The sequence below is a fragment of the Eptatretus burgeri genome, chromosome 5 (assembly GCF_056783735.1).
Source record: "Eptatretus burgeri isolate ZD-2024b chromosome 5, Ebu_testis_v1, whole genome shotgun sequence".
Classification (NCBI taxonomy): domain Eukaryota; kingdom Metazoa; phylum Chordata; class Myxini; order Myxiniformes; family Myxinidae; genus Eptatretus; species Eptatretus burgeri.
The window spans coordinates 98587470-98604637 of NC_140965.1; the positions used below are offsets into that span (position 1 = coordinate 98587470).

The 17168-nt window shown below is 44.7% G+C and overlaps 1 protein-coding gene across 2 annotated transcripts in view; it reads right to left on the reverse strand.

The window, feature by feature from the left end:
- LOC147027034 (uncharacterized) overlaps window positions 1–17168 on the reverse strand; it is a 57683-nt gene that overhangs the window by 20475 nt on the left and 20040 nt on the right. For both annotated transcript variants that reach the window (XM_085883104.1, XM_085883105.1), the window contains 6 exons: window positions 17043–17110; window positions 16794–16944; window positions 15017–15147; window positions 14693–14868; window positions 12334–12470; window positions 11918–12003 (listed from right to left, as the gene is read on the reverse strand). In XM_085883104.1, the coding sequence (XP_085739230.1) occupies window positions 11918–12003; window positions 12334–12470; window positions 14693–14868; window positions 15017–15147; window positions 16794–16944; window positions 17043–17110 (749 nt within the window). The remainder of the gene's footprint in view (window positions 1–11917; window positions 12004–12333; window positions 12471–14692; window positions 14869–15016; window positions 15148–16793; window positions 16945–17042; window positions 17111–17168) is intronic.

A 17168-nucleotide genomic window follows, 5' to 3' on the forward strand; every position in this document is an offset into this window, starting at 1 on the left:
GGACCATACTCTGTGCAGAGCGTTGGTGCTGCCTAAGCAGTCTCCTTGGCTATTGGGCACAATACTGGACAGGTTGCCACTCCGACACAGGATACCAGCAAGCTGGCACTCATTTTGCAGACCTCGGAAGGATGACAGCCAGTCAACCCCACCTGATATTAATTCAACAGCCGAGTGGGATTTCAACTCAGGATCATAGGATCCCAAGCCCACCAACCTAACCATCAAGCCAACACCAGGCATATAATCTTTTAATAGCACAGTAAATGTGTATTTCTCAAATTGTGCTTTAAGAGTGCCCTAAATGCGCGTTGCCCAATCAGTCCGTTACCAGATTTTTAAAACCAATTCGCTTGCGCTTCACCCTCTGAACCCTCACGACCGTTTTACCAGCTGCTATTCAAACCTCCACATTCTCAAGCGGCCAGTTTACCGGCTGCTATTCAAAACTCTATATACCCGAGCGGTCGGATTATTTATCCAGGGAGCCGAGGGTGGGAGAACAAAGTCCAAGGAGCTCAGGGTTTAAATGGTTAATGGTGAAGTTTCGTACCTCAAATTACCAAAAAATTATGAACAAAAGGTTTATTACAACAGAGCGGGAGGGCGGACAAACGAACGAACGAACGAATGAACGAACGAACGAACGCACACACACACACACACACCAATCCCCTGTTTGGAATCACTATTAATCTTATCTCTCTAATCTTATTCATTCACATGGGAACGCAGGACAGACACGGCTCTATCTAATTTTATTCATTCACATGGGAACATGGGACAAGACATTTCCATCATCTATGTGGGATACAAAACATACACTATTCAGCCTGGCGGCGGAATGCACTCTTGCGAGTGCCATTCTATGGTTGTTGTTGTTCTATGGCTCTCCCCTCCTCTCAATTGCTATTGCATCCAATCACCCGTCCTTGACGGTTATATCAGCTGGTATCACGCACTGTAAGTTCAATTGTCATAAAATATATAAATATTTGCAGTGATACATTGATAACTAGAATGGCACTGTGTGGAGTGCATGAGGCTGAACAGTTTACGTTTTATATCCCACTGATAGGCCGAATCTTGATCTGGAGCTGAACTAAAAATCAAATCAGCTTGTTCATGTCACCTAACCAACTCGTCCATCTAGTTTTGTAATAACTCATCCACAACTTTTTTAAATATCATGCCACAAATAGTTTTTGGCCCCATCTCTCAAAGGTGATAAATCACTATGGAAAATGAAAAATAATTTCTCAGATCCAGATCCAAATTCGGATCTTCATCGAAATCGAACAGCTACATCCTTGTCACACACCCAACCTGCCCACAAAGTTTCGTCCGAATCTGTCGACAACTTTTTGAGATATCCTTTTCACAGACAAGGGTGAAAAAATAATCTCCACCCATTGTCAGAGGCGGAGGTAACCAATGTCAGTAGGGGAATTTTGTTGGTTCTGGGACTCTCCCACTTACCCCCTTTGACTTCAGTGTTAACTCAGGGAAAAACTATTTGACCCTGTCAATAAAAAGGAGTGAATGTTTTCTCACAATCAGATCTCCCCTGACACCAACTTCTCCTTCTCCTCTCCCACCTCTTCCACTCATCCTGCACCAGCTTCTCCGCATTAAATTATTTCTGGGACCAAGCTCTTCCATAAGTCTCAACTATGCATGAAAAACTTTTTTTTTGACTTCCCCCCATCACTTTATTTTACCCCCCACCCTCACCCCCGAACACCCACCCTCCACCCTCTTTCTCTTACCTGTTTATAACCCCATTTGAGCAGAGATTCCTTCAATTTATCTCCATACCTATAGGTAGATAAACTCTGGAAGAATATATACAGCAAAACAAAAACCTGTTTACCCTCCCTCCTTTGTAGTTTATGTCTCTTGTGAAAAATAACTCCCGAAGCACAATCCTTGGCACTTGCTTGTGGAGTTGACAATCCTGCTAAAAAAATAATAATAAAATAAAAACTTTGAAAGCCATATCAGTCGAGTGATGCTGCGGATTGCGGTGTAGCAGCTGACAATGAATTAGGCAGTGGGTGGTTCTGGGGGGTTTTTTTGTTGTTTTTTCCAGACTGCAACTGAGCCAGTTTGCCAACTTAATGTTTATAGTTATCATCCCAGCTTCAGCAGAATGTTCTCGTTTAGAGATTCTGGGGCTCATCACATTTTGTTTGGAAACCATGTTTGTAAACCCAGAAGAGGTACTCGGTGTGTTTGCCTTCCCTCCCATCTACAGCACATGGAGGTTGAAAATTACTCGGACCATGTGTTGTTCAACATTCTTCTGGAAAGATCTATGCCCCTCCCTACTCTCAATTCTAGAAAACCGTGGAGATCAAGGTTTGGCAAACACTTATCAACTCCCATATCTGCAATGATGGTGATTTTTGAAGAAATGCCAACAGACAGGTGAGTGCTTTGTATATAAGTATATCCATGCCCAATTACTTGGTTATACTAAAAGCTATGATGTACTTTAATTAATTATTTGACATATTAATTATTTTCCTTTTTCATCACAGCGTGTTTGAAATCATAAACTCTATCATGGGACGATTATGGCTTTGAATCAAAACATGATATTGTTACGGCTGTGGAAATTCGCATTACACCATGAAGGGCCCGTCGGTGAGATATCTCTAAGTACATGTGTAGTTAGCCCCAAATCCATTGTCTAGAGGGAATTTATGTGATTCATTCGGGCTGCGACGCTTTGAGATAGCTGTTTTTCTGTTCTATCTTTATTTTGAACCAACCACGTCTCAACCGCCATCACACAACAACCACCTTAACCACCACACCAGCCATCGTCACCAACTACAACCACGCTCCAACCATCAGACAACAACAACGCCAACAGCCACGACCTTTACCTTCACAACTCAATCCCGCAAACATCGCATTACCGTCATTCCCAAATGGCACAATAACCATCAAACCACCACTGATAAATCCTCCACCACCCTCACTTCTCTCCTTCTACGGCCATTCCCGCACCACCTGTGAACACTGAGCGTCGGGCTGTCTTGGGCTCGTTCAGCGATACGCACCGAGCAGCGAGCGCAAATAGCGGCCTTTCCGAGGGAGAATTCGGATCAGGAATGCTACACGCCCACTTCTGGTCCGTCCAATTAGCAAGCGCGGAGCGGCTTGGCCCCGCCTCCAGGCGCGTCTGTGTGAAATCGATATATGCAAATTCTAGGATCAGGGGAGGTTCACGCCCACTTTTCCTCCGTCCAATTGGCGAGCGTGGCTCCGCCACTGAGGTCATCCTGATCCGGATATTTGCATATTGTTTTCTCCTGCCGGCCTATAAAACGGCAAGTGCAAGGCGAATCGTGGGAGAGTGTGGCAGTCGCAGTGTGTGTCGGCAGGGCAGAGTGAGTCGAGTCATCGGTGTGGCAGAGAGTGGAGTCGGGTGGCGAAGTCATCGGTGTGGCAGCGAGTTGGGTTCTGCAGTCGGCTGAGGAGAGTTGCGGGAAGAGGCAAAGGAGCTCGGGTCCGAGGCGAGAAGGACGGTGGTCGGCGACGAGGTCGCGGTGTGAGATCGCTCGTCGCGGGACCCAAGCCAGCCAGCCATTCTCCTCCCCCAGGGCATCAATAATTCCCCCTTTCCCCCGCGCTGAGATAGTGCAAAAAGGGGGCCCCGTTCCCACCCCACTCCAAACGTCGTGCCAACGAAACCCGCCAAGGAGCACGGAGTCGGGGCACAGCCACGCGGCCACATCTGCGGCTCGTCCGCCAACGCCTCACGAGGACACGGGTAGGACTGCCCCCCCCCCCCGGTCTCGCGGACCTGGCCGCTCCTCCAGGTCACGCGCACATATTGGCCTCCAGGCCTGTCTGCCCCCTTATCTATGAGGGTGGCTTCTTTCCTTTGCTTTTGAGTAAATGTGTGTTGGCGCCATCTGTAAAGTAGAACTGTTTCAGTGTTGCCGTGTGTACGCGTATTCGGTAGTAACTGCGTCATTGTTCTTTTGTTTTAACTGCTATATGTGCATTTTGACTGTTTGGCTGTATATGTGTGCTTTCCGTGTGTCGCGTAATAAATGTGCATTGTGTGCACTGTTTTCCCGTTTCGCTTCGTCTTTTCTTTATTGACCCTCCATCCTGCTTCACGTAAAGGGTTCGTAGTGGGCTTAATACGCCCAGTAATTAATCTGAACCATCCAGGTCGGCGAAAACACCGCTCGGTTATCCCGATAGCACGGAACGGGCCGCCCAAGCGGCCCATGTCCGGAGTCGACCTGCGGCGAGGTGCGATCGCCCGGTCGACCATTCGCGCAGGTACTTAGGTAGATCGAATTTGGCGAGCGACCCTATCCTGCGCGGGTGGGCAATTGGCACGATCGTGGTGAGGGTAAACCCCCACCCGTGACTAGCTCCCGGCGTTGGTCCGAGAGGGTTACGACTGAATTGTCCGTCCGGTGGGCGACGTGCCGCAATTCGAGTCACGTGGCCGTCTGCACACCGGGGGGGGGCGCGCGAATTCGCAACACTGGTGTTCGGGAGTGGGATTCGAATCCCTCCCGCCTCCAAGCTAAATTCACGGGGAATCGGTCCAGGGGTGAGAGGAGCGACCCCCGATTCCTTCCAAATTACGAGCAGGCCAAATTAAACCCCTTACGAGAAATAAGATGGCGTCTCAAGGCGAGCAGGAGCCAGGGGTAGTAGAAATGGATGTAGAATTGTTGGAATCCATGGCCCAGGATAGAGACCCCGAGCAGGAAATGTTGGTTGTGCAGGAACAAGAACTCCCCCAACCGAACCCAGAGCCCGAAATGGGCGCGGCAGCGGCCGCAGTGTATGACACCCCCCCTCCCCACCTCTGTCAAGTTCCCTCCCTGGCCCCCAGTGAAACCACGACCGACCGAGGCAATTCGGCTTCGTCGGAGTCGGCTGAAATCAACAGAGTGGGGGAAATGTTGATGCGGATGATGCAACAAATGAACGAAAAAAATGGATGGAAATATGCAACAAATTAACAAAATAAAAAACGGAATGAAGGAAGAAATTAGAGAAATGCGGGGTGAGATAGCCCCGCAGATATCTTTGCCCGCAAACTTTGCGGAGATAGCCAGGCCCCTTCACCGGTTGACGGAGAAGGGGTTGAGATTTAATTGGACAGGGGAGTGCCAGGAGGCCTTCCTCAAATTATAGGGGTGTTTGACATTCACACCCGTGTTGGCGTCCCCCACCGATGACGGGATGTATACCCTGGACACGGATGCAAGCCAGGAAGGATTGGGAGCAGTCTTGTCTCAGACAAAGGGGGGCGTGGAAAGAGTGATCGTGTATTGCAGTCGGGCCATGAGTAGGCCCGAACAAAATTATTGCGTAACTCGCAACGAGCTATTGGCTATACTGTCTGCGGTGAGCCATTTCCACCCGTACTTGTACGGGAGGAAATTTTTGGTTCGAACTGACCATTCCTCCTTGCAATGGCTCTTTCGGTTCGGAGGGCCAGATTGCAAGGTGGTTGGAAAAGTTGCAGCAGTACAATTGTAATGTGGCCCATAGAGCCGGTAAGGCTCATGGGAATGCCGATGCGCTCTCTCGACGCCCCTGTCTGGGAGAAAACTGCAGATATTGCACGAGACATGAGGAGAGGGACCAATTGGCAGACACCTCCCCGAAACTCCCAGTCCGTGCGGCCCGGGTGGTAGGCCCAACTTTGCCACTAACCACGGGAGAGGAATTTGGTGGATTGGCATGGAGCACGGCCCAGCGGGAAGACCCCGTGATAGGGCCAGTGTACAAATGGGTCCAGGAAAACAGGAGGCCCAGTGGGGAGGAGATCGCCCCATTCGGAGCGTGAACAAAAGCATACTGGGCTCAGTGGAAGACCCTAGAAATGAGGGACAACATCTTATATCGCAAGTGGGTGGAGATTCCTTCCGAACAAACTTCTTGGCTGGTGATAGTTCCTGATGGGCTTAAGACCCAAATTTTGAAACAGGTGCACGGAACCTGCGCCGGCGGCCATTTGGGCAGGACCAAAACAAAATCTCGGGTCCGCCGTCGGTTCTATTGGGTTAACATGGGGCGCGATGTACAGAACTGGTGTCAAGCATGCGACGCCTGTACTGCGAAAAAGGGACCGCCACAGAGGATGAGGGCCCCACTCCAACTACATCAGGTTGGGGCCCCCCTTGAGCGAGTGGCCATGGACATTTTGGGACCACTGCCCCCCACTCGCCAGGGTAATAAGTACATCCTCGTAATTATGGACTATTTCACCAAATGGCCGGAGGCCTTTGCCCTCCCCAACCAGGAAGCAGGGGTCGTGGCAAAGGCCTTCGTAGAAGGATTTACATGCCGGTATGGGATTCCGCTCGGTTATCACTATAGCACGGAACGGACCGCTTCAGCGGTTTGTGTCCGGAGTCAGCCTGTGGCGTGGTGCGATCGCCCGGTCGACCATTCGCGCAGGTACTTTGGTAGATCGAATTTGGCGAGCGACCCTATCCTGCGCGGGTGGGCAATTGGCACGATCATGGTGAGGTTAAACCCCCACCCATGACTAGCTCCCGGCGTTGGTCCGAGAGGGTCACGACTGAATTGTCCGTCCGGTGGGCGAGGCGGCCGCCATTCGAGTCGAGCGGCCGATTGTATGCCGGCGGGCACGAATTCGCAACAATATGTTCTATACTGATGTATATTTCGAACTGGATCAAGTGAATTCAGTGATCGACCATGTGGAGGTAAGGTTTCAATTATTAACCTCCGCCATCGAAGAAGGATGGAGGTAACTGTTTTCACCCCTTTCTGTTTGTTTGTTTGTTTGTGAACAGTATTACGGAAAAACTCGACGGATTTCGACGAAACTTGGTAGGGGGGGTTAGGTCTGGTCCAAGGATCATGCCATTAGATTTTGGACTTGGCCCAAAATCCAATATGGCCACTATGGCAGCCAATTTGAAAAAATATTTGAATTTTTTTTTTGCATTTCTACATGTTTTAAGTGATTTCCAATCCCCCCCCACCCCCCCCCCCAAAAAAAAATTGTTAGAGAAAAATTTTTGCAACTTTTTTTTCAACAAAATTTCAATTTCTATTTTTTGCATTTCTTCATGTTTTAAGTGATTTCCAACACCCCCCCCCCCCACCCCCAAATTTTTTTTCCAATTTTTTTCAACAAAATTTCGATTTTTTTTTGCATTTCTACATGTTATAAGTAATTTCCAACAAAAAAACATGCCAAAATTATAATTGCGGCTGATTTTGGAACTTCAGGTGCATATACCCAGATAAAATCAATTTCTGTCTCAAGGAATCTAGTTATGACGAATGAATTGAGTATGTAAAAGGGAAAGTTACAAACTATAACTCTGTGAGCACTGTTGATGTCAAATTGAATGAATTGGATATCAGGTTCACTTGAGTGACCTAGCAGTATTGGCGGCGGAGGTTTTGCACTCTACCAAGTGCTCCCCCTCTAGTTTTTAAATATAATGCTAGACAAACAGCTCTGTTGTATGAAGATTAAGTAATGTATATCCTTATTTTCACAGGATACCCTTTCAGAATTCATTAACGAAAAGGAAATTCTTCCCAACACTTGGAGTGAGTTGATCTATTTATTTGAGGACATTTTGGAAGCATTTGTTGTTATCGTTTTGAACATTAACAACTGCTTTTTAAAAGTTTTATTACTCTTGGCAAATCAATATAGGAAGAAGTTTCAAGAGGATCCGATTTCAAGATGTGTATATGTAAGAAAATGATTTTCCCCAATGTTAAATCCACTTCCTTCTGTGTTATTATCAACATCTATTTCATACCTCTAAAGTTTATCATAAACATTACAATATTGGAAACCTTGAAATGAAGAAATGAGATGAGGGTTTCTTCTCAAATAAGGTGTTTCTTCTTTCAACTTATTTCTTTGGTTGTCTTCTTTTGTCAAATGTTATTTTACTCCCAAATATAATTTAATGGTATTAAATTCCCTCAGGCTCTTGTTAATTAAAGTTTCAACAGTTGAACTAACTTTTACAATTGCTTCAGCAACCACTTTTGGTTCTGGCATCTTCAACCTAAAAATTCTTATTTTTATATGATCTTTAAATGCCCCATCAGTTTTTTCAATAACAAACCCAGCTGTATCTCCAGATTTATTTTTGTGCTTGCATGATTGAAGATGTCTCTTATAACTAAGTTTTAACAAGTCCTTTAAGCATTTATCACAATGCTGTTTTCCTTGCTCTACTGGTTGGATTAGTTGAAATATATTGAGTGTGTGTTTGCATGATTGTAAGTGTTTCTTGTAATATTTCTCATCCTTATTGCAAACATCGAAATGAGTTATATTCACCATATAATATTTATAAACCAAACAAAAAAGATGATTTTCTCAGACCGATTTATAGAAATATATATATGTATATATATATATATATATATATATATATATATATATATATATATATATATATATATATATATATATATATATATATATATACACACACAGTATATGTGTATGTATATGTATATGTATAAAAAAAAATAACCGTTTTTACAGCCATTTTTCCCTGCTGTGCAGGGGTTAGGCTTTTTCTTGAGGCAATGTTTTTTTATGGCCGGATGCCCTTCCTGACGCCAACCCTGGTCGCACAGGGATATGGTACACCTATTCTAACCGGGGCATACACCGGGACCAGTACACTGGTACTCACTTTGCCGACCTCAGATGGATGACAGGCTGAGTCAACCCCCTGGTGTTAATTCAGCAGCCAACGGGGCTTGAACTCAGGATCCTGGGATCCCAAGCCGCCACCCTAACCACTAAGCAAACACCAGGCTTGTATATGTATATATATATATATATATATATATATATATATATATATATATATATATATATATATATATATATATATATATATTATACTTTTGTGTTTAAAATAAAATCTTGGTGAAATCCCTTGCTGATTTATTGATACATTTGTGTTTAAAATAAAATCTTCGTGAAATCTCTTGCTGATTTATATCGTTACGGCTGTGGAAATTCGCAAACCACCATCCAGGTCCCGTAGGTGAGATATCTCTTAAGTACATGTGTAGTTAGCCCCAAACCCGTTGTTTAGAGGGAATAAATGTGATTCATTCGGGCAGCGACGCTTTGAGTCAGTCGTTTTTCTTTCTCTATCTTTTATTTCAAATAAAAACCAACGAGGACGCTCGGTGGGCTTTTCGCGCCATTCTTCTCCGCACTTGGTGTGAGGGGAGAGAAGCGAGGGGAGGGCAGCTGGCGCTCGATTGGTGGATGCGCGGTGTGACGCGGCCAGGGAGGAGGAACGCCCCTCTTCGAGACCTTTCTCGAAGCGCCTCGAAGGGGGGTGGAGCAAAGAACGGGGCGGAGCAACAGGGCGGAGCTCTGAGGATATAAAAGTCAGAGACGGGGGAAGCAGTTTTGTCGATGCTCTTGCTTGGTGGATGCTCTTGCTCGGTGGATATACTTGCTTCGTGGTTGCTCTCGTCTTCCGGCTCGCTCGTCCTGGTGGCCACTGGCCGGGTCTTTTGTGGGGCAGTTGTAAGACCCCGCTGGCGGGAAGGAGCGTCTGCCATTTCCCTCTCCCGACTTCGGGCATCCACGTTTCCCCCCCCCCCCTCTATCCGCGGTGGGGAAAGCGCCGAACACTCGGTCCGTGGCGTCGAGTGGCCAACACGTGCAGGCGCGAGGCACGCCGGAGAGGCCTCGCCTACCACGCTCGGGCACGGAGTCGCGGCCAGGCGGGACCACGTCGACGGATGTCGGAGAGGGACTCGACACGCTCAGGGAAGTCGCGACTTCCATTTCTTTTGAGTTCTGTGTGAACGTGTGTGTGCGACGCCAGTCTGGTGAAGTAAAATTGTATAAGTGTTCTGTGTAGTAAATCATATTCGGTTGTAGCTCTGCATCGTTCCTTGCTTGTGTTTCTTTACGGTGATTGTAAATACGTGTATTGCTTTTATTGTATCCCTGTGACTGTAATATACGTGCCTTCCGTGCTTCCGTATTAAATGTGCTTGTCCGATTGTTCCCCGTTTCGCTGCGTCCTTTCTTTCGTTTGAATCTCCATCTTGCTTCACGTAAAGGGTTCGTCGTGGGCTTAATACGCCCGATAATTAATCCGAACCGTCGAGGCCGACGATAACACCGCTCGATTATCCCGATAGCACGGAACGGACCGCTTAAGCGGCCCGTGTCTGGAGTCGACCTGCGGCGAGGTGCGATCGCCCGGTTTACCATCCGCGTGGGTACTTAGGTAGGTCGAGTTTGGCGAACAACCCTATCCCACGCGGGTGGCCGATTGGCACGATCGTGGTGAGGCCGAAAGGCCCACCCGTGACTAGCTCCCGGCAGAATTGTCCGTCCGGTGGGCGACATGCCGCGATTTGAGTCACGTGGCCGTTCGCACGCCAGCGGGCACGAATTCGCAACAATACATTATACTTTTGTGTTTAATATAAAATTTTGTTCATATTTCAAAATGGATTCAAAAAGACGACCAATAAATATTTGTTGGGTTTGTAGTTTATTCAAACACCTTCTTTTCTTATAACTTTCATTACCATCAAGAATGTTGATAAATAATATGTTGAGGTTTGGTTCTTGGCCTAAATATCTATGTTGAGTTGAGACAAAATGATAAACCTCCCTCAGTGTTCTGCTCTGAGCTCCTCCTGAACCACATATCATTTTAAAATTGCAGCAAATTATTTTCCATTGTTTGCTTGAGATCCATTAAATCTTTGTAAACCTCTCAGTCTGTGTGCTTTATTTACGGTTGTCTTGGTTGATGATACTTTTTTGATACTGTAAACATAAATTATGTTTCCCATTTAAATACCAAGGTTATGATTTTCTCCACTCTTTGGTTTTTGTTTTTGCTTGACTCAATACTTTTCCAGAGTTTTGAGGTCATTTATATCGAAGTAATATTGATTAAACTTAATGGATGAGATATCTGAAATACATCGTTTTAAATGTAAAGTTTTCTAGCATAAGGGAATGTAACTCATAGGTAGGGACATAAAGGGAAGGAATCTGTTCAAATGTGGGTATAAAAAGGTAAGAGAAAGAGGTTGGAGGGTGGGTGGTCAGGGGTAAGGGGTAGGAGGGAGTAAAATAAAGTGTGGGGGGGGGGAGAGTGTAAAAAAAAAGTTTTTGATGTATAATCAAGACTCATGGAAGAGCTTGGTCCCAGAAACAATTGAATGCAGAGAAGCTGGTGCAGGCTGAGTGGAAGAGGTGGGGGAGGAGAAGGAGAATTTGGTGACAGAGGAGATCTGTTTGTGAGAAAAAAATTCACACCTTTTTATTGACACGGTCAATTAGTTTTTCCCTGAGTTAACATTAAAGTCAATGGGGGAAATGGGTTGTCCCAGAACCAACAAAATTCCCCTACTAACTTCAAAGCCCACCGCTGTACTCGAGATGGGAGATTTGCAAACTGTTTTTTGTTTTCCTTAAACACCATAATCAATGAATTGTTATCCACAATGATAGTGAGCGGTTGACTTTCAGGGTCCCGATGAAACCTCTTTACACCAAACCGGACTTCCTTTTCCAGATGCGAGTACTTCTAATCAGCTACTGCCAGCAAGTTTAGGTCATTGCTTTTGAACAAGTTCTCAATGTCCTATACCAAATCATTTCACCTGATGTTAGAGCAAACATTGTGGTCTATTGATAAGAATAACGACCAAAAATATACACCTGAGTTCCCCTCCATCCCACATGGATTCAATTCCAAGTGCAATGCAATCTATATTCATGGAAAATAGTATTTGTGATCATCCTGTTGGCATCACCATGCCAACCTTGTGATTGAAAAATATTGCTGTAGCACTGCAAGCAGAGATACTCCCACTAACTAATCAAATACTTGACAAGTCAGTATCCTACCTGGAAAATGAAAACCATATGCCACAGCAAGGCAATGCTTTTCTCTCGATGTCCATCTGCAATGCTTACAGCGTCAATTGGCATACCTGCAACAATCACACCACGCCTCTGCTGAGTCACAAATTTTATATCTTGGACCATCTATATCATTATTGTGTAGAAAAATGGTGGGATTTTTTAATCCCATTCCTACCCCCTCAAGAAACCCCTTTTTCTTTCCTGTTCCTATCTACTTCCAACCTCCTTGATCTTCCTTTACCCACCCCACCTGGCCTATTGTCTCCCCTTTCCTCAATTTAGCAGGCCCTCCACCAACTCTCCAAACAAGCACATTATAGAATAAGTATAACCCCTCTCAAGACATAATTAAAAAGAATGTAGCATGAGATGAAAATATATCCAAAAATTGCACATACCCGAGCCATCTTTAGCCTGAGATCCGAGCAAGGCCAGTACAGACTCAACATTGTGGATGCGGCAGGCCCGATTTTTTGCTGGCAATCGCAATTGTACAGCCACACAAAAGCTGTTCATCAAAACCTCCAACGTTCGCCTGCCAGGCAAGAATAAAGGTTCACCTTTTGCAAAGCAATCTGTTTAATTGCTAAAAAAAATAAAAACACTGATCTTACGAACCATCAGAACACTGATCAATGTGTGTTTTCCACATTTTTCTTGATTAAAAGTTGGAGACAGTTGAAGTTACACTCATAGGAAGATTTAAAATTTTGACCTACATTTTATAAACAGAGCAGATTTAAAATTTGAAGGTGGCCTGCAAGGTTGCATAATTTTCTTTTTTACACTCAAAAGCCTGAAAATTTAATCACCTTCTGCAGTTGATGGGCAGCAATTTATCTCAAGATTAAAGTCGTCATTCCATTGAATAAAAGCCCACCTTCATCATGTACCATGCTCTCTACCCCTGTTCTTCATTGCGCGGCCTGCAAACCACTGGCAGCCCAAAGTACGGCCCTTGACGAGCGGCCAATAATACACAAATATGAAAAGAAAAAAAAAACATCATAATCCAAAATAAATGCTATCAGATTGACCCAATGCTTTCAAATGAGTTCTTGAATGTGAAGTGTAAAAGTAACATCACTATATCAGTGGATGGCAGTATGCAAACAATTATGTTTGCAACCCAGCAACCACAACGAAGAAAAACCAAAAAAAAACCAGAGTACATAGAGGTGAGGCCTAATAGCAACCATTTTGGAGTCCTGCAGACGGTGTGGTGGCTCTCACACTGATGTCTTATCGGCAAAAGTTGCCCCCTTCTAAAAAAAAACTCGTGAAGAATACTGCAGGATACAGAGCAACGGTTCTGACAAAGCAGTTTCTTGACTAGAGTTACATCCTAGACGGATCACCGCTCAGACGTAATAGTGAACGTTAAAACACGTAATGGTGTTTTTATTATATAGAAAAATGGTGTACGGCCAACTTCACTTTCATGGAATAAATTAGATGCCATCTTACCAGAAGCCATGGCATCTTTTCATGTGATAATTATGTGTCTGTCCGATTTCCATTTTATTTATTTTTTTTTTTGTATACCTTGTCGAGGCTCGTATGAGAGCCAACACACAACTCACAGCAAGGGGGCATGAGACAAGAGGGGCGGGAGTGGAAGGGACAAAACAGTGGGGAACAGACACATTAGGTGAACTGTGGAAGGGAGAGGGATGGGGATGGGACGGGGAACATGGCGAAGAGAAGATGGACATTACAGGGACTTTCAGGAAGGAAAGCAGGGGAATTGAAGGAAGTGGGCTTGGGTGGATTATCGGGGGTAGAAAAGATCGAGGATTTGGATGGGAGAAGATAAGACGTGGTGGTGAACAGCTGTTTTGAAAGCCTGGAGGGAAGAATGGGAAAGAATAGAGTGAGGAAGTTTTTTTTTTGTATACCCAACAGCCATTCTGAAAGGCTCAAGAGGATGAGTAAGTAGTCATTCTGAGAGGCTCAATAGGACCAACAGCCATTCTGAAAGGCTCAAGAGGATGAGTAAGTAGCCATTCTGAGAGGCTCACTAGGACCAACAGCCATTCTGAAAGGCTCAAGAGGATGAGTATAAGTCGCCATTCTGAGAGGCTCACTAGGACCAACAGCCATTCTGAAAGGCTCAAGAGGATGAGTAAGTAGCCATTCTGAGAGGCTCAATAGAACCAGTAGCATTTCTGAGAGGCTCAATAGAACCAGTAGCCATTCTGTGAGGCTCACGAGGACCAGTAGCCATTCTGGGAGGCTCACCAAGACCAGTAGCCATTCTGGGAGGCTCATGAGGACCAGTAGCCATTCTGGGAGGCTCACCAGGACCGGTAGCCATTCTGGGAGGCTCACCAGGACCGGTAGCCATTCTGGGAGGCTCACCAGGACCGGTAGCCATTCTGGGAGGCTCACCAGGACCGGTAGCCATTCTGGGAGGCTCACCAGGACCGGTAGCCATTCTGGGAGGCTCACCAGGACCGGTAGCCATTTTGATAGACCAGTGTAAGGCATCGCAATTCTGGGAAAATCACTTGAATTGTGAATGATGAAATAAAACATAAAAAAATAAAAACAGGGATCTCAGGAAACTTTTTGTTTAAAAAAAAAATCCATCACAAATCCAAAAGGTCCACAAACTCGGTTGCCTCCTTGAATAAGTGATCCATATTTTTCTTCTATACTGTGCAAACACTTTACAGTATGAAATCAATCAGAAATAAACTGTTTATGTGCAATCAGGTGTTTAAAATGTGACCATAAAAAGAAAATAATGCTTACGCCAGTGCGAGACCTGATCGGAGATCTGTAGCCAAACAGCGCAGTGGATGATCAAGCTCTTCTGCCGGCTTCTGAACCCAGGTCAAAATACAGCCAATACGAGAGAGCCGAGACACTACATTGCCTTCTGCACTCAGAAAATTATTGGAAAAGGCTCGCAGCAACTCCACACTGGACTGGAATAGAATAGATAACAGAAAAGATGCAGAAAAGGTTTTTAAAACTTCATTAAAATTAAAGCAAAACAAAAAGAAAGAAAAATCATTCATGAGCAATGTGGAAGTGTTTGCTGTGTGGTATGCGGACCAGACCATGCAAATTCACCTTATACTCTGAATCTTTCAAGAAAAGGTATGGGAAGTGAGGCAGAAGACCTAAGGCCTTCGCTTTGTCCAGAAAAATCACCAGTAGCAACAGCTTGGAGATGGTGTGTCGAGTGAGGGCAACTTGCTGGCCTGCAAATGAGCACAAATCAAGATAAAGTTTTGATAAATCATGACTGCTTGACTACCATTTTGTGACAATTTAAAGAATACCTCAAATTATGATTCCATTGGAAGCAAAAGCTCTCAACATTTGTAGTTGTGCACAAGGGTCCTTTGGTACCACACAAGTATTGAATTATAAAGGGTAATGCTAAAGGGTAATGTTAAAGGGTAATGCTCAAGGGTAATTCTAAAGGGTAATGCTAAAGGGTAATGCTGAAGCGCAAGTCCAAAGGGTAATGCTAAAGGGTAATTCTAAAGGGTAATGCTAAAGGGTAATTCTAAAGGGTAATGCTAAAGGGTAATGCTAAAGGGTAATGCTGAAGCGTAAGTCTAAAGGGTAATTCTAAAGGGTAATGCTGAAGCGTAATTCTAACGGGTATTTCTAAAGGATAATGCTAAAGGGTAATTTCTAAAGGGTAATGCTAAAGGGTAATGCTCAGGGGTAATACTAAAAGATAATTCCAAAGTGTAATGATAAAGGGTAATTCTAAAGGGTAATGCTAAGGGGTAATACTAAAAGATAATTCCAAAGTGTAATGCTAAAGTGTAATTCTAAAGGGTAATGCTAAAAGATAATTCCAAAGTGTATTGCTAAAGGGTAATTCTAAAGGGTAATGCTAAATGGTATTCTGAAGGGTACTCCGAAAAGGTAATTTTTAAAGGGGAATTCCAAAGGGTACTTCTAAGGGGCAATTATAAAGGGCTCCAAAGGGCAATTCTAATGGGCGACGTACCACGCCCCTCCCCTCTCACTCACCATTGGCCGAAGGTTAATTTCGTGGGTGGAGGATTGCCCATATCCTACTTGTAACATGGGTGGTCCCTCCCCCTAAATCTCTATCTTGCAAGGGTGAAGCCACATTCACATCGAAATTGCTGGCTGATGGCCTACCCCAACACTAAAAAGAGACATTTGAGACAGGATTGCAGAATATAGAACATAAAATAAAAGGCTCACAGGGTTGGTGGTTTTTAGACGCACACTGACGAGGGTGGATGTCGTCTAGACATATAAGAGATGCATATTAATTACCTCATGCTTACTCTAAAATATTCATTAAGGAACTAACCAAATTATACAAAGCATTGGTAACCCCTGGGAGTCATTTCCACAACAATATATACACTGCTGCTTGTGCTTCTTAAAAGTACAAATGTCAGCATAAAACTCCTCTTCTTCCTCTTTCAGTGTGCCTCTCCTTCATTTATGTGATTAACTCGAACAAAACATGTTGAAAATGAACTTGGAACATTTTTTTCAATGTAGATTCTCGTGAGGAGCTATCAGATGGAAATTATCAATCCTTCGACGATTGACTACAATAACGATTTGACATTTTTCTCAGATAAAATCTCATATCAATTGCATTTGGATGTGGTTCCAACTGTGGCCAGCCCTCACTTTCTGCTCCAGCCAGTCGTTCCCCCATTGGCGGTTGTATCACATAACATCGGTTAAATAATTTTTGTGATTTATTTGTCTTCTGGGAGAGTGCCAGGCGAGTATTGTGACAGGCCCAGATAGATCTCATTGTCTTCATCGGTTCCCGATGACCGGAAAGATGAGATTGTGTGCACTGGCACACAGATCTACTGTACTATCGATTGTTTACCTCGAGTGCGAAGCAGTAGAGGAGCGTTGTGCCGCCATTCACCGGATGGGACAAAGCAAGGATTCCAGAGTACCCGTGAAAGCAAAAAGTGAGAGACCACCATCCTTTCACTCTCACCAGCCTCTTTCTCTACCTCCTCCCCCAACACAGCCTATACAGATGAGAAACATGGACGTTAAGTGCAGTAGGATCAGAGTTGCACAAAGGGTACCATGCAAGACGCAGTCGATGTGGAGTTTGCGATCTTACCTCCAAGCCAAGATGAAGCCAGACGGGATGATAAGAAAGAAATAATGCCAAAATTTTGTCTCTGTTTCCTGAGAACAAAATAATTGAAAGAAAAAGAATGAAATTACCATAAAACCCAAAATGTCC